The following is an 18,806-nucleotide window of genomic DNA, read 5'->3' on the forward strand; positions in this document are numbered from 1 at the left end:
CTCGCACTTACCTTCCATCACTGAAGACACGTTAAGTCACTCTGGCTGTAGCTACAATACGTTACTGAATACGTCTTAAAACAGGGTTCATTGCTTGCCTTGGAAATACATTTTAATTTTTTACTGATCTACAACTTTCCCTTATTAGCTCAGACAAAAAAAATCCAACTTTTCCTTATTAGAGCTATTCATTAGGAGTTTGCAGGGTGCTAAGAGGAATGAACAAATAGCAGCTCACTTAGGGCTCTGTATGCGGGGGGCTGCGTGCCCTTCATTCCAACTGACTTCAATAGAAGCTGGAATAGAGTTCAATAGAATAGAGCTTAGCTCCTTGCAGGATCAAGCCCTTATGCTGTGTTTTACAGTAGTTTTAAGGCACAGTGCAAGTAGATTGGATTTTAGTGCTATTGATGGTTCAAGGCTTTGTGTATATCAAGTCCCTGGCAATACAATATTTACTTTGGACAAAAAGCTACATCAAACTTATTATTTTACTCAGAACAAGTGAGACGTTGATAAGGTGTAGTTAATGAGATTGGGCAAATTAGTGATTTCCAAATAAGCACTAACTGTGATGGATCTCAGTTTGAAGTACATTGATGCCTTGTGTCTTCCTTAATGCGTATGCCTAAACTTCATTAACATTACTAGAATTTACTTGTATGCATCAACTGACAAATTGGCCCTTCCACCCATAGTGTTTGCCTGAAAGTTTAGAATAATATAATTTAAATTCACTGTATGGTTGAATGATAGTTAAATAAAAACATCACCAAACGAGGAAAGAGAATATTTCAATTATGTCAACACAACTAGAATTAAACTTTGTGAACACTGTGATACTGACAAAGGAAAAGTTAACTTCCTCCAAACATGATGCATGGTTGGAGGATTATACGTCACTTTAAATCCAGTTTCATATAGCCAACTTCATCTGAGTTTCACTGTAATTAAGAAAAAAAAAGCTCAACACAATTAAGATAAACACCAAATATATAGTTTCCCTACCTCTAGGACTGTTGAGGGAAGCTTCTGATGCCCTCCCACCATCTCCACAGTGACTCTGATCAAACGGAAGGCACTGTTCACCTGTCCCTGCCAGGACATCATAGTTCTTTGCCAAATCCTTTGTTTCACTGAGAGATTTCACTTTGTAGACTCTCCTGGTGTTGGTATCTGACAAGTAAAGGGATTCTGACACTGGGTCCACAGCCAGGTAGTACTTGTGAGCTGGACTTGTGCTAAGACAAAGAAGAGCAAAGTCACAAAATTAATTTGTTCATCTTTCTCCCTGTTTGTAGTATTTACTTTCAGTGGCATAAGCCTTACTTTCATATGTGCGGTACATGTTATTACTTTCAGCATTCAAAAACAAATCTACAACTTGCATGAAGCAGCAGGGTGCACCATAGACTATTCCGGATGAGCACAAATATCCACTTCAGATTATTTTTAACCTTATTTAATCATTAAGAAAGACCATGATGTGAAATGTAGTGCATTAATTCATTCCTAGTACATTTTCAGGAGCAAGGCGGAAGGCCAAGTACCATTAATGCAACTAGGCATGAATTAATGCACCATAATTCATTAACTGGATTGCCTTATTGCAATTATGAAACATTATTTTAAAATATGTATATATGCTAATTAGTCAATGAGGCTCAAATTCTAATTGGTGAACTGGAGTGCATCTCATTAGCCAATCAGATTGTTTGTTGTCTCTCTGACTGCTTTATGATCCATGTCAGTTTGGAGAGAGGATGGCAAGTAGCGCAGACAATGGTCCTAATCCTGCTAAGGTTGCAGGCATCCTGCAAACACTGACTAACACTGGTCCTGGTCACAAGAAGGGATTAGTGTGGACAGGCTCTGAAGCCTAGGCATAGGGTCTCTGACATCAAGGCGACTCAGTGCAGGCATGATTAGGACCATCGTTAGCCAACATCTGTAGAAGTTCCAAGCACTGCCAGAAACACACAATGGATTTTTTACCACCAGAAATGGTTTCCTAAGGTACTTCTGGGAAACAGACTGACTTATAACACAGCAATGCTCTCTTAGCAGGGAATTGATTTGTTGACATATACCCAGATGATCTTAGCAAGCAATCCATACTGCAGAAGAAGGCAAAACTCCCCACAAGGTTATGACAATCTGACCTGGGGGAAAATTCCTTCCTGACCCTGAGCATGTGAGCAAGACCCACCAGTCAAGCATCTGAGAAAGAGAATTCTCTCTACTGCTTCCAATGTTTCTGGAACATGCCTCAAAGCCAGTCTGTGGTTTTCTGTTTCAATACACCATATTTAAATTTCTTACTGAAATACACTCTTTGTTAAAATATTCAACTGTCATGTAGTTTAAAGAAACACTGTGAAAAAAAATCATACTTCTTTCAGAAAAAATGTTTTAGTACTATTGTTACAGTGAACACTTGAGATTAATGTAATGGAAAGAGGTGAGAGAAAAGATGTGTTACTCTACTTTTTTCCAGTCTGTTTTTGGTGCATTTGACAATGCTTTGTGTACAACCAGTTTCCCCTGTCTGTGTGGGTCTTAAACAACAGGGAAGAGAAAAAAACAATATAAAGAAAATGTAATTTAAAATCACCACATTTGGCAGGTATTCCAGGGCAAGTGTAGTGCCTGAAAGTACTTTTAATGTCCCCCTGCCCTTTTTTTGTATACTGATTAGATTTTAAGCTGAGGGAGTCACTTTAAATATGAAACCTTTGACTGACTGAGGGAGATAACTAGGTTTTATTGACCATTTATTAGATGGTCCTACATCACTGGGCAATGTTACAGATCAATGGAAAAGTACGTTATGAACTATATTGGTAATGGGTATGAACAGATATATATTCTTTGCTCCATTTCTTCTGTTTTATTAGTCTATTTGGTGCTCTATGTAACTTTGTACATTGCTGCAACTCCTCTAGTAGAGGGTCAGTTAGAATATCTTATTTCCACTGGTGAAAGATTATAAAAAGCCTGTGACATAAGTTTGATAGTTAGAGCCTGATCCTGCAAGGTGCTTAGAAACCTCAACTCCCACTGACATCCAAAGGACTCGAGTACTCAGCACCTCACAGGATCAGGACATAAACCAGGCTAGTATAATCCTGATCATAAGCTTATATGAAAAGACGGAGGCATGGAGAGAGAGATACTGGCAGACTGAATAGAGGGATGTGAGATATGGAGAAAGGACAGGGTGCTGAGAGAAGGGATTGGGGTGGGGGAAGAAGGATGAGTAAATGTGATTAATTGCTGAATTAAAGTTTGTCATTATTCTGAAGTTAATTAACATTTTGTAAGAAAGGCCATTTCTGGTATTTGCAGCTGAAGTTCAAAAGAGACCCGGTCTGACCAAACAAAAGATTTTCCATAAAATACCAGTATGGAAAAATTTGCTAGTAGAATGCAAGATGTTAAATAAATGTACTCTATTCATCTGGTAAAAACCACAAAGTACTAGAGGTCATTATGTACTCTCCTTTTAGATATGTTTTCAGTCATCCATGTGATTAGGTTTAATACACTGGCTATTAGAAACCTCTTGATGTTATCTATGCTTAAAATCTTAAATGCTAAAATGTTTGAATTTAAATATTACTAGCAGAGACCGGGCAGAACCAAATACTTCTGATCTTATGGAAAGTTTGGAATCATATCCAAACCTGGGACAATTTTTAATTAGCATTGTTAAAAACTGTACCAAGTAGATTAATAAATGAAAATTAACAGTGATTCATTTCAGAACAAATTATTCCCTTCCCTTAGTTCTTTATCTTTGGCAACTGGTGAAGTGGAGAGAGAATAAACAGCTTTATTACCAGATGTTAGATCCTGATTACAGAATGCTGAGAAAACAAACAGGACCATCCTGACCCCACACAGTCAAAAAACTGTCTCCCATACTAAGAATATCAATCTTTTTTAATGGAAATGTTTTCAAGTGAACCAAACAAAATATTTCCAAAAATTGAAGTTACTCAAACCCATGGAATCACACTCTGTGTACAGGCCATGATCCCCACAGTGTTGTTCCACCTTTTAAAATAAATCCAATCTACATGTAATTTCCCCTTGAGGAGAGGAAAGAAGAAAGAAGGAAAGGATGGCATGTGACAGATGCCAGTCATATTGTTTAATGGGCAGGTGCTCAGAGACTATGTACATAGGCACTGTATAAGAATCTGAAAAAACAGAATACTCTCTATAAAGTGATCATCAAAAGGAGGCAGCCGAGCACCCAAAAAATAATCTCAAGGACAGGACATAAAATCCATCACATGGATACACCCAGTCTCCAATTTACTAGTTTTACCCACAAACCCCTCCCCTTCTGCCACCACATAAATGAGATTAAACTTGTCTATATGGGAAATTGCCTCTCTCCTCATGTGATATTGCTACAGAGGGGCCTCCCCATGGTATAAATAAAAAAAGGGGAGTTACTATGAAGCAATTTGCGTGTGTAGCCCTAGAGTTTGAGATTCTCTCCCACACAAGGTCTCAAATTGCCTGAATCTTTTAACTTTCAAGGAACGTTCTGAAGTTCATCTCTTTTCCCTACTTTTTGAGAGGGAGGACTGTGTTGAGGGCTGGAATTTGGAAGCCCTTTCCCCCTTGCATACCTATGCTGTCAGCAGCCAAAATTCTGGTGCTTCTGCTTTCTGAGTTCAAGTTATAAGGAGACAAAGCACCATGTACTAACCACAGCAGCTTGTGCATAGGTGGAGGGGGTGGTGGCCTTGCCTTCCCTCTGCCCCAGTCAGCAGTATGGGCTGGCATCAGGAGGAGAGCATGTTGCAACTATTAAGGGGCTAGATCAGCATTTCTCAAACTGGGGTCCACGAGGGTACTCCACTGGGGTCCGTTGGCCCTGCTGATCAACTCCTCCCCATCCCTCCCAGCACCTCCTGCACCCCGGAGAACAGCTGTGACAATTTCTTGGGGGAAGGGGTGGAAAGAGGCGGATAAGAGGAAGGGCAGGGGTGAAGCAGGAAGAGGTGGAGTGGGGTCTTGGGGGAAAGGGTATAGTGGGGATGGAGTCTGGGGCTGAGCGGGGCGCTTGGAGGGTCCACAAAAATATTAATTAAAATGGGGGTCCTGGGGTTACTAAAGTTTGAGAACTGTTGGGCTAGATTATTGCCTTTCCTTATGAGGGGAGGAGGAAGGAATGAGCCTTGAAAGGGTAGGCCACAATCACACCTATGCAGGGAGGGGCTACAGTTGCAGTCCTTCTGTTAGGGAAGTATACAGACAACTTCCCTATATCCCTTGGATATGCTAACCCACAAAATGGCCACATCCCTGCTCTCCCTCTGCATGAGTTTGAAGAGCTGGCTGAGCATCCTCTGGCAGGGCGTAGCATGAGACCTTCCCCAGTGCTCTGGGGAATTCCAGGAGCTCACTCTGGTGGTCTGACTCCATACTGCAGTTTACTCATGCTGTCCCAAAGGGGATAGTTAGTGGTTGCTCCTGCTTGTGCTCTTTAGCAGTCTGGAAGCATTCTGCATTCCTGTGTCCTCCCTAGGAAGAAAGCCTACTGTCCACCCACACCCTTTCCTAATGTAAATTGGCTGTGGCTTTTAAAGCCACAATAAAGCTGTGTACAGTAAGGACTGTAAACAGACTTCCCATAACCTCATTGCCTGTATTATCTCCAAGTGATGCCCTCCAATTTACCACAAATCACTTCACTTAAGCTAGTCAGAATAATATAGCTTTGCAAATAGGCAATTAATACTTACAATTAATACCCAACAGCACTTTAGTGGGAAGCAGTTTGACACGTGACTAAATTTAACTACGATTTAAGCCTATCCAAAGAAGCTAGTGTATTTTGTTCTAGTGCACTGGTATTTAGAAAAATCATTTCAGAAAGAGAAACAAAAATTAAAACCCTGATTAATGCCATTTTGTTGACAATTGTCATTCCAGACTGAACAAATTCAATTTTCCTCTTTTCAACTTCATAAAATTTGAAGGACTTTGACAGGTTTAATACATAACAAATGGAAACAATCATTAAAACAAACTCTGGAGATGCATGCAATTAGCCAGGAATTGTCACTTTCTCTCAAGCTTTTGTTGTAAAATGCCTGAAAGATTATATCTTTGATAAGAACGGTGGCAAACAAACTATCATATTCAATAATATGATTGTGGCTAAAACCTAATAACAATGATTGTCATGTCAACCCTTAAAACATACCATTTTAAAATCATTTTTTTGAATTTGGTTCAGTCTACTACTGTACTCTCCCTACTACGCCAAGCAATCATCCAAACGGGATGCATCAATCCTGGTTTATTTGCCTGCTTTTTAAAATAATATATCAGGAGGCTGAAGAGCTTGTAGGGAAAGCAACCTGATGCTCAGCAGGTCTCTGTTCTTTCTAATCTTTTGTAGGTTATTTCTACGGCCCTTAGAAGTTGTCACAGCCGCCTTAGCCACACAAGGGAAGTAAGGGCCCCACATGCTCAATACTCAACAAAGACTCTACATGTGGTGAGGAGAGCAAGGCCTACTTGCCCAGTGCGCCTTGCTGCAAGCAAGTGGATGGAGGGAATGGGAAGAGCCCTTGTCCGCCCTTCCCTTCTCCCCCTCAACTACTTGCTGGCTGGTATCGATGACTGGGCGCAGTGGGGACTCCATGAGAAAGAGGGAAGTAACTTGCTTCTTCTGCAGAGCAAAGGAGAAGCAGGGGGAAGAGTGTGACTTACCAAGGGCAGGTCTACACTGCAGTAAGTGATGTGACTGCAGCACGTCTAGCCATACTGAGCTAGCTTTGAGCTAGCTAGCTCACACAACAGCAGCTGTGAAGCCATGGGAGAAGCATGTACCCTGTGTAAAAGTTCAAGCTGCCAGCTTGTGCTGCCATCTATGTTGCTGTGGCTTCACTGCTATCCGAGCAAGGCAGATCATAGCTATCTCAAGTATATCTACATGTGCTGCAGTCACACGGCTGATTGCAGTGTAGTCCTACCCTCAGGGCTGCTCATGGAGCAATTCAGCTATGCACTGCCCCTTACTCAGGGAAGTGTCCAAAGTTACAAGCTAGCCATAAGTTAATAAACTACAGACCTCTCTAGTCCTCCTCTAGAGACTTTTATTTATTTTTCCATTTCTAAAATGTACTCATTCCAATTTCCCTAGTAGTGCGTATCTACGATATAATACAAAATTAATATAACAGAAGTTAATAAAATAATGGAGTTACCTTTAACAATAACCTCAGTCACTCTTCAGGTGGAAAACTTTACACTGGGCCTTGCTGATTAAGCTCAGATTCTTTCAGGTTAGTGGGGGAGGCGATCCATGTAAAGTGAACAAACCTATGCTTCTCTAAAGCAAATAAACTGAATTTGATTTACATTCATATTTGTTAACGACACAATGTTTCTGTAAGCCTACATTTAAAAAATTCCTTTGTTTAGGAATATTCCTTGTTGCTTGTTTATAAATGATCTCTTAAATCAGTTGGATGCATGCATAACTGCACTGTGATTTACTTACCTATGTCTTGTATCTCTGTTCCTAATACGACAAATCAATCCAGGAGCCACAAGAAAAGCAAAACAACAAACATCAGTATCAATGAACAAACCAAACCAACATAATACGTACCTTTACCGTACCTCACATAGACATATAGCCATACGAAAACACAGTTAACTTTGTATATCCCCTCAATGTAAATTGTAGACAATTAAGACACAAGCAGTTAAATCATTCAACATCTCATCTCTACTCCATTAATTTCTCCCTCTCAAATTCAGTTGCTTCCTTTCCAGTACACATATCTCCAACCTCATCTTGAACAATTAATGTGCAACTGTACTCTAACCATGCTAGCTGCTTACATGACCACGTGTTTGATGAGTAATATAGGTTTAGTGTGGCCTCTATACATTACATGGAACATAGTTCTGTGAAAAAAGAACGAGGAGTACTTGTGGCACCTTAGAGGCTAACAAATTTATTTGGGCATGAGCTTTTGAAAGCTTATGCCCAAATAAATTTGTTAGTCTCTAAGGTGCCACAAGTACTCCTCGTTCTTTTTGCTGATACAGACTAACACGGCTGCCACTCTGAAAATAGTTCTGTGTGTTTCAGTACTGGTGTATGTAAGGGTTTGATCCTGAAAAGTGCTGAGTGCTCCCACTGACCTCCACACAAGTTGAGGGCACCCAGCACCTTGTAGGATCAAGCCTGAAGTGAGGTAGGCGGCAGCACGCCAATGGTGAGTGAGAGACATGCTTTATGGTAATGTTTAGGGTCCAGAACAATTTTATAGTTACTTATAGTGTCCCTTAGAGTGAAACTGGGTAAAGTGTCAATTATAGGGGGTAAGCTGTGGCAGGATAGCTTTTTGGTGGCATAGCAACACCTGGTTTGACAGATACTAGTTTGGAATGCCCATGGCCTGTGCCTGTCTCAAGTTCAGTCCAGCTCTACTTTGCTGTGCTTTCCAGAAGAGATGGGGAACAATTTGGGTACTTCTGAACTTGATCTGTCCATCTACAGTACATGCAGGCAAAGTGGCTATTGCTATCTCTGAGCTGACATACATACCTGCTTCTCAACTCAAATATTCCACCAGGAGTTATGTTGATTTTAAGAAAAAATACTTTAAAATCTTATTCTATTTTGAAAATCTAAATAGGAAAAATATAGGGGAGAGAAGACTCAGACTATTCAACTTGTAGGTTTCTTGATTAATTATGTGAAACCTGTACTAAACACTAAACACCATCTAACATAGGCAATCTTCCCCACCGCACCCTCTTAAGTGGTCACTTTAAGGTAACCCCAAGGTTTTTGGGGTAAATTTGATGCTTAGAGAGTAAGACAGGTTTCTAATAAGCAGTCAAATTTGGTCAGTCCCTTAGGTCCCTTAAAAACATTTCACCGTATTTCTCATAGCTCACATTAAAAGATCTGATAATAATCAATAAACTCCAAGATTTCCTACCTTAATTCTAAAATGCTAATGGAATTTCCCGAGGGAAAGATGCGTCTGACAAAATTGAAGTCTCCAATATACACACTGCCATCCGGACCAGAAGCCAAGGCAACCGGGGCAAAGAGTTTGCTGCTGAGAGCAAGACCATTGCAGTTGGAGCAGGAGACACTTCTCTGGTGTCCGTTACCCATGACGGTTGAGATGACTGGTGGCTGCTGGGAAATGAACATGTTTTCTCCATTTCCTTTGTGTACGATCCCTAAACATGAGAGAAGAAAAATGAAGGTGTCAAAAAAGTGCATATTACCTATTACAAACTAGTAGTGCTCAATCCTGCTCTGCTTTCACCATGCAGCAAACATATGTAGGGCTTCCATTTTTGTTTTCATTCATTCCACCTTCTGTTCCACATGGAAGGATCATTACCTGTAAAAGCTTGTTAAAATTAGTTTTCAGATTCTCAGAAAATATTTCTGAGCCACACACAATCTGGATACACTGTTACCATGCCAACATTTTCATGTGTGGGTGCCTAAAGTTGTGTGTCTAAATCTGTATTTTGTCATCTGACTAAATGGCCTGGTTTTCAGAGATGTCACCATTGACTTCAATTGGAGCTGCAGGAGCGCAGCTTTTCTGAAAATCAGGCCACTTATATTCACTTAAATAACTTATTTTACTCTACTTATTTCTATTCAAATAACTAAAAGATGCCTATCCAAGGCTGTAGGCAACCTAATACATCACTGACAATACAATTAAATCTAAGTATTATTAAAATGATAGCACATCCTTAGCCATCTCCAAAAAGCCAGTCAAAGGGTTGCCTTGTGCAGCGTGCCTGAAAAATCACTAAAAGTTCCAACTATTTTAGACCGGGGCGGGGGGGGGAGAAGAGGGGGAGATAGCAAGTTCCAGAATCCTGTAGTGCTTGCAGAGAACACCCTGTTAGCTGCCCCACTTTTTTTAAAGTGCCCTTGTGACTGCATCTGTGGTAGTATGGCACAGGGAGAGAGGCTGGTCCAAGGCCATTAGGGCTTCACAGGTCATAACTAATACCTTAAACTCCACCTGGACACCAGTGGGCAGATCCCAGAACACCGGAGTTACATGCTTCCAGCGAGCACATAGGTTTCAAATTTTAAACACAGAGTCTGAAAATGTTGGTATCAGTTCTTAAGAACCTTTGACCCACCAAAACTGAAATAAAATGATCTGGCAGAAAAAAAAGGCAGCAGCTAAAATATTCTGCACCTTATCTTTGAATTTGACAATACAGGAGAAGAGCACAGAACACTTTCAGTAAAGCATGGCCAGATCTTTCAAACAGTATAATAAAAGGGTCTAAGAAACTTTCCCAATTCTAAACATCTCCACTCTCTGAGCTATTTTAAAAACTGGGATCATGATGAGAAGTCAGGATTGGTTAACGCTCTAACAAATCAACTATTAATTGAAGTACGATCTGATTTCTTAGGGATTACTACATGAATATTCATTTTATTCATACATTTTTATTGGGTAGCAGATTAATTTCTTAAACACTATGAGTATTTAATTAAGGGAAATTAATAGCAGGACTGCTCTGTATTTTTCAGAAAGGGCATCAAACTGCAGTATACAATCAACATTTAAATTTAAATAAGAGCTGCTTGATAATAATGTATAAAAATGTTGGTGACTGCAGCACAACTGTGTTAAAAGTGGAAGAGTAATTCCAGTGAGTGAACTTTTTACCAGTGAGAATATAATATGCCCTGCCATAAAGAGGAAAACAGCTTTCTAACATGTCAGTATTTCAGCACTGCACTACAGGATATATCATTCAAAAATCTTTCCAATTATTAGGTTGGTAATACCAGATCCAGTACTAACATCATTTTCTCAGGTAGACATCATTTTTTTTATAACAATATAGCAAAACAGTTAACAATTGCCCTCAAAATGATATGTTATTACTAGACTTGTAGCAATTTTCAAACTGAAGATAGGTATTCTTTTTATACAGCAATTCCAAAATTCCCTGTTTCTATTAGAAAGCCCAGTACTCTATCAAATAAGAAGAGTGATTAAAGGAAATAAAACACAAATGAATGTAGTTTCTGATTACATTGGCACAACTGATGGCTTGCCTTCGTATGTGGCATTGCAGTATCAGTGTACGATATTAGCATTCCTGGGTAAAGCTGAAACAAAAAAATGTACACAAACACTATATGTTGTGCTATTTTCAGCTTTTGAAAATATAGATCATGTTGAAGACTTCTTTAATTGTTGTTGTTCCAAGAATAGGTTTCACCTGCCTATGCATGACACCATACCATTCAACCTTGCTCCAGCTATGAACATCAAGTTTTAGTTCAAGAATGCATTATTCTTATTACAAATCACTTCCACCACACCCCATAGCCCACCGTATTGAACCTGCTTGCTATGTAAAATGACACAAGAATCACATCAATGGGCCTGATTCTGAATGGAAGAATACCAGTTTATCACGCATGCAACTCCATTTACTTCAGTGGAGTACTCCTTATTTATACCAGTGCAATTTAGATCAGAATCAAACCCAATGAGTATTATGCATGAATGAAGCCAAAAGGGTGCTAAGCATTAAGGAATTTTAGGGTATGTCTCCTCTGCAATTAGAGGTGTGACATACCCAAACTAGTTTAAACCTAACTAGTGCAAGTACCAACATCACTAAAGCCATGGGAGTATGAACTTCAGTGTGCGCGCTGAAGCTCAAGCTGCCATGGTTTCACTGCTCTTGGCACTCACACTAGTTAGATTAAAGCCAGTGCGATTATTCTACACATGCTGCAATCAGACTTCCAACTGCAGCACAGACATACCTTTAGACCAGGGGTCAGCAACGTTCGGCACACGGCTCGCCAGGGTAAGCACCCTGGCAGGCCGGGCCAGTTTATTTACCTGCTGACGCGGCAGGTTCGGCCGATCGCAGCCCCCACTGGCCGCGGTTCGCCGTCCCGGGCCAATGGGGGTGGCGAGAAGCGGCGCGGGATGAGCTGGCGAGCTGCGTGCCGAACGTTGCCGACCCCTGGTGTAGCTTGAGAGTTGTTTCGCAGGGTGGTCAGTTTGCGTAGGTATACTCTGCAATAAAAGACCAGCGGCTGGCCTGAGTCACGGTTATGGGGCTTAGCCTTCGGGGCTATAAAATAGCAGTGTGGACATTTGGGCGCGGGCTGGAGCCTGGGCTCTGGGACTACGATGCGGGAAGGTCTCAGAGCCTGGGCTTCATCCCAAGCCTGCTATTTTTAGCCCTGCAGCCTAAGTCCCATGAGCCCGAGTCAGCTGACCTGGGCTCTGAGACTCGAAGCCGTGGGTTTTTGATCACAATATAGACATACCCTTTCATTCAAGTTAAGCCCTTGAGTTAGGCTAGCTCGAGTGGATTAACTCAAATATAGTAACTCAAGCTAACTGTTGCAGCTCTAAAGTCCCTGTAGAAGGATCCTAATGGCAGAAAGTCTGCTGGGGGAGAAGGCTGTAGTGGCAGAACTTGACTGCAAATTCCTCTCCATCAGTGGGCCTACCCAGGGCCATGAAAGCCCAAAAGGTGTGTGGCACTGGCTGAAAAGAAAAGATGGCTAGTGGATGCACTTACTCATCAGATTGCCTCAGCAAACTCCATTCAACAACAAAAGAAACATTATTGCTAATAGGTTCAGGCCATATTATAGTCATGCTACTTTTCTGTCACTGATAAGCAAAAAGAAGTTAAGCTTTTTTTTTTTTTTAGTTATTTCTGCCACTTGCAATCATGACAAAAACATCAAACTGAAGAATCAACAACTCAGACTTCTAATATGCATACAATATTATTCAGTCACCAGCAGCCCCAATCAGCTGAAATGTGTGTGTATAGCTGATCAAATCAAGTGTTTTTAATGTTAAGGTGAAATGAAAGTTACATAAGGACTATTTGCAGTAAAGTACCATAACTTTTTACATTTGAATTGTGTTCCCAATGCTATTCCTGTAGTTTGGATTAACTGGATTGTGACAGCATTTCAAAAAGAGAAAGTAAATTCAGTACCCGTGAAAAGTTCGCACTTACATCCCTGCAGAGTGAATGCTTTATTTTAATTAAATACAAAAAGATCTCAAGAAATTAATTCCTGAGAAGGCTACTCCACACTTGCGCCTTTCATTTCCTCTCACGTTGACATAGAGCATAAGCTTGAATTTTACAGTGACTGTTTTAGGTTTGAATCACAACCTTACCCTTGTTTAAAATCAATGTTTTGCATGGCTGAAACTGAAGAGCTTTTCTTGACCTTTTGGCTGAGATCAAGTGATATATTATTTATTTTGGAGCTTTTGGCTAATGAACTTAAATATCTAGTTTGTCATCTATTTGTGGGACTATACTTTACTTTGGTAGGTATATGAATTCTATGATTTAATAATTAATTCCCCATATTTGACTAGTATGACCCTAAAGCAGTTTCTATGACAGTTCACATGCAGGAGCTTTATGGGCATTCTCAAGATCAACTGCACTGAAGTCTTTCCTGAGATTTCAATAGGCTTTGGATCAGATCTTATGCCCTGATTCGGGGATGTACTTAAGTAGGGTTACCATATTTCAGCAAGAAAAAAAGAGGACGGGAGGAGCCCCGCCCTAGCCCCGCCCCTGCCCCTCCCACTTCCCGCCCCCCCAGAACCCCCAACCCTCCCTCCGTTCCTTGTCCCCTGACTGCCCCCTCCTGGGACCCCTGCCCCTAACTGCCCCCCAGGACTCCACTCCCTATCTAAGCCTCCCTGCCTCTTGTCCCCTGACTGCCCCAACCCTTATCCACACCCCCACCCCCAGACAGACCCCTGGGACTCCCACGCCCCATCCAACCACTCCCCACCCCCTGACAGCCCCCCCCCCAGAACTCCCGACCCATCTAAACCCCTCTGCTCCCTGTCCCCTGACTGCTCCGATCCATCTCCCCACCCCTGCCACCTGACAGCCCCCCCCAGAACTCCCAAACACTCCCCCCGCTCCTTGTCCCCTGACTGCCCCCTCCTGGGACCCCTGCTCCTACCTGCCCTCCAGAACCCCACCCCCTACCTAAGACTCCCTGTTCCTTGTCCCCTAACTGCCCCCTCCTAAGACCCCCCCCAACTGCTCCCCAGGACCCTACCCCCTACCTGTACCCTGACTGCCCAAAACTTTCTCCACTCCCCCCAAAAAGCCCCCCCCCGTTTCTTGACTGCCACCTCCAGAACCTTCCTGCCCCCTGACCTCCTTACCCTGCTGCTCAGAACAGGGTGTTGGGCTCTGTGCAGCCGAGCCGGACACGTGGCTGAGCTCCCCAGCACAACAAAACCCGGTCCCTGGCCCTGCACAACAAAACCCGGTCCCTGGCCCTGCACAGTGCTGCCGGACTGGGCTGCAAGGGAGCTGCCGGCTCAGAATGCAGGGCGGATCCGGCTCCTCTACAGCTGCTCCTGAGTCCAGCCCGGGACTTCCCTGCAGCCCTCCCAGCCGCTCGCTCTGCTCTGCCGGGGGGGAAATCCCGGACATTGTGAGTGCTTTACAAATTCCCCCCGGACGCTATTTTTAGCACAAAAAGGAGGACATGTCCGGGTAAATCCGGACGAATGGTAACCCTAACTTAAGCCTGTGCCCTAACTTTACACATATAAGTAGGCCCATTGACTTCATGGCTTGTGCTTAAAGTTAAATATGTGCTTACCTACATTGCTGGATCAGTGCCTTTGTAAGGAAAGGACAAAGGTGAGAACAATTTCTGGTTTAAGTCTAGATCTTGCCAACTCTGTGCAGATGTGTAAGGTGGGAGGAAAGGCAGAAGAAACCTCCCATCCCCACTTAAAATCTAGGTACAAGGGTTAGTCCCCAGAATTCTTGCAGTCACAAAGCACAAGGATTGCTTGAGGCTAGTGCTAACAGGCAGAAGAGGTTAGCAGGGGCTGCAGCCTTTCGAAGAATGTAGAAAGCTTGCTGGGACTATGCAGCCCAGCATTTGCAGAAACTGTATGTCATGAACAGTATCTCTGGGAGCGACCAATGTACAGTTCATCCCTATGTGCCCTGTGCTCTGGGCAGTGGCCGAAAAGCCACAATTTAACCTCAAATGTCTACTACTCATAATTGTGTATTGTATAAAGTCTCATACATATTTTAGTCTCATAACTGCTGTGTGGTGAATTAGAAGGGGTGGCATTACAGTAAGTGCTAAGGTCAGACATTCATATAAACTGGAGAGATAAAAGAAAGTATTCCCAAGAACTCAGTTTTGAAACTAAACTATTTAAGTGGCAAACTGGCACTAGGATGTGGACTATCGGGCTCACAGCTGGGGGGCTGGACTGACTGAGGTCAGATTTCTCTGTGTGTTAAATGTCAACAGCTGGCATTTAAAAAAGTCAATCTATACAAACCAGTAAGGTGGGTATGAAAGAACCACTGCTTAAAATGTCAAACTATTTCAAATCAAAATCTTGATAATGTACAAACTAAGCCTGACCTTTTGTATTTGGAATATTTACACTACAGTTGTACATTTGACATCAGAATTGATGAAATCCTGACAGCTTTACATCTGTGCATGAATCTGGGTTACAGTTGTTTGCAGTTGGAAACAGATTTTAGTGGATAGATTCTTAGCTGGAAAATTGGCAGAGCTCTACTGAAGCTAGTGCTAAGCTGATTTGCACCAGCTGAGACTCTGATCCTAGGTTTTTCTCTCCCAAAGAACAGAACATGTCCATTTATTTGCAAATTCATATTCATTCTCAATACTGTAACTTACTATAACTGTATTAATTTGATAATTTAAATCCACTAAGAGTAGTTCCTAATTATAGCTGCTTGGGGGGGAAACCATAAAATAACAGGTAATGAGAAAACAGATTAAAGTCTCAGAGTCTGAGTAATTTATATGTAGGGAATAAGTCAGGAGGGCAAAATAAATGAGTAGATTCTTTGCATTTTTTGTGTGTGCGCATGCGCTCGTGAAAGGTGCTAGACCGCTGCTAGGGAGAGTAAAGTATTTTATTTATCCACAGCTCGGATACAGAGTGAGCAGCAGTGCAAGCTTGCACACTGTCCTGACAAGATGAGTCTACTCCAAATGGAAGCACCACCTCCAGAAGGCCAGTTTTTAGCTCAATTTCTATGCATATTTGATCCTTAGTTCCACTGGTGAGACTGCCAATAATTATGCTAATAAAAACCAGTTGTAGCGGTGAGTTTGTGACATAGATACTTGTCCACTGAGAAGACAACACACCATCAATTCTTTTCACAGAGACCAGCAAACAGGAGCAACATTCAATCCCTACTATCTTAGACTGGATTCAAAACAACAACCTAGAGATATAAAGTTCTATATCGTATATCAGTATTCTCTTATCCAGCCTAATGAAAAAAAACATACATTTACAAGATTTTTATTTATGCCTGATAGCTAAGACACACACAAAAATATTTTCAGCTGGTGGGTAAGTGTGCAGTTCTCAATAAAGAAAGTTGCACACTCAAAGGATAAAACATTAACAATGAAAAATTGAACATCTAAATTCTTCATCATCATCTTGAAAATATATTCCTTTCCAACATGTCTGATTGATAACTGAAGGACTTACCACTCTGTGGATTCAATACGTGGTGTTTGTTTATGGACCAACCCCCCAGATTCGAAGCATCCATCTCAAAACCCTGCAGGATAGCTGTCCTTTTCTCCCACAGAATAAAATCATGGCATGTTTCATATTCATATCCTACTGACACTGAAAACAAATGAGGATATGTTAGATTGTTTTTCCTTCATTTATTATCTACCTTTTCCATACCTGTTTTTATAGCTACCTGACAGTAATGAGGCTCCTATGCTGGCTCCTGCATTTGATTTTGATTTTTATTGTCTGAGGGTACAAAAAAAGTCTAAGAGATTATCAGTTCCTTTGATAGTCATGGTTACTGTAGTTTCAAAGTACAGTATCTTCTAAGTCTGTCCTTATAGTATCAATTATGTACTGGCTTTTGCATGTGTGTATCTTTTTTCCCCAGGGGAATCTGTCAACTTGCTCAATAGCATCTCCCTTAACTAAATGAACTATTGCTAAATTCAAAGAGTCCCGTTTTGTTCAAGGAGGGGAGTGGAGATTCAATTCCACTTAACTCATCCTTTTCCTTTGATACATGTAAGAATGTTGGCATTGATTTGTCACCAATTACCCCCCATTTCTAGAACTCCAGTGAACCTTAGGTGCAACACTTCAAACCTGAGGTCTTGTGTCATAATTGTAGGGAGCAAGTGATATGTTGCCTTGTTTGTAAGGCAAATGTTTTATTGGAACATAACAGACTGTTCCCACTACTCTCTGGAGCTTCTCATTAGTTTATCAAAAAGAAGTCTCTGTTTTTGCTACTAAACTTTCTGACTCCTGAATTCACATTCCCTTGCCTCCTGTTAACATCACTGTATGTTTAAAGCTTTACCGGCATCAGATCATTACGCTATGTATCCAGCAGCTGCCTTGTCCATCCTTTGCAATTTAAAGAGGCCCCAGCAGCTAAAACAACACTGCTTTTATACAACTGCTCATTCTGAATCTACAGATTTGGCCACAGTACTGATTATTTCTCCCAAAACTACCTTTGCCATTCTTTTACTGGGATTATTCATTGTGTCAATATCAAAACAAGTGCTTTTCTAGGTGTTAATGTAAGGAGGAAGATAAAGGAGAAGTTTTTAGTATGAAGCATCTTTGCTGACGACTTATCACCTATATTATAGGATCTTTTCTTCAGTCATACACTTAACAAGTTCATCCCAGGTCAGGCATACACTGAGGAATAGTCCAGAGTTGCAGACACCCTCTGGGGCAGATTCTCAACTGGTGTAAACTGCCATAGTTCCATTGAACTCAGTGGGAGTTTAATTGACTTGAATGGAGCCATGGCAGTTTATACCAGCTGAAGATCTGCTGCTAGCCTAGATGTCCATAATGGAGCACATGGTCGGATCATGGGTGATAATGTATCCGAAGAAGTGGGTATTCACCAACGAAAGCTGAAGCTCCTATACGTCTGTTAGTCTATAAGGTGCCACAGGACTCTTTGCTGCTTTTACAGATCCAGACTAACCCGGCTACCCCTCTGAAAGGTGATAATGTAGTACTTCTACTATTCTCTGCCCACATCTGAAATCCCTGAATTGCCAGATGTTCCTAAAGCTCATTATCTGCTTTGTCACAACTTCACTGTCTTCTTCTCTTTGGCCCTCCCTGTTAGTAGCATTTGGATACCCTCTTTTATATGCTAACTTTATATATCTAAGAACGAGCCACATGCTTAAACTCTGTTTTATTTCCATTGTTAAAGAATCTTTTAGAACCAGTTTTTCCAGAGAGAGGAGTATTATTATATATTTTTTTCTAACCCTTCAATTTTAAGAAGAAACTCTGTTGTTATAATTTCTGCTGCAAATGTAAGATCAGGAAATTTCCTCAATGTGCAAGACTTGGAGAGTAGGGAAATGCCATCATATATTTCTCTAAATAAAAAACCCCAAACCCCAGATCCTTCCATGCATGCGAGTACCTTCAGAAAGTCTGTTTTTTTCTAAGAGACCACTTTTTCTGGATAGACTACTATAGTAAATCATTATGTAATTGTTGCCAATAATCCTGAAGAAAAATGAAAGTGTTTATAGGGTTTATAATATTAAAGGCAGATGGTTATATTCCTGAGCTTATAGGACTTCAATCTGCTGTAATTTAATGTAATTAAAATGAAGTCTGAGCAGAATGCATTATTAAATATTGTAATACACCAAC

The 18,806-nt window shown here is 41.3% G+C and overlaps 1 protein-coding gene across 5 annotated transcripts in view; it reads right to left on the reverse strand.

The window, feature by feature from the left end:
- TENM1 (teneurin transmembrane protein 1) overlaps positions 1-18,806 on the reverse strand; it is a 502,103-nt gene that overhangs the window by 86,775 nt on the left and 396,522 nt on the right. For all 5 annotated transcript variants that reach the window (XM_054040281.1, XM_054040280.1, XM_054040278.1 and 2 more), the window contains 4 exons: positions 16,611-16,754; positions 8,994-9,243; positions 7,535-7,555; positions 1,009-1,241 (listed from right to left, as the gene is read on the reverse strand). In XM_054040281.1, the coding sequence (XP_053896256.1) occupies positions 1,009-1,241; positions 7,535-7,555; positions 8,994-9,243; positions 16,611-16,754 (648 nt within the window). The remainder of the gene's footprint in view (positions 1-1,008; positions 1,242-7,534; positions 7,556-8,993; positions 9,244-16,610; positions 16,755-18,806) is intronic.

The sequence above is a fragment of the Malaclemys terrapin genome, chromosome 9 (assembly GCF_027887155.1).
Source record: "Malaclemys terrapin pileata isolate rMalTer1 chromosome 9, rMalTer1.hap1, whole genome shotgun sequence".
Classification (NCBI taxonomy): Eukaryota; Metazoa; Chordata; order Testudines; family Emydidae; genus Malaclemys; species Malaclemys terrapin.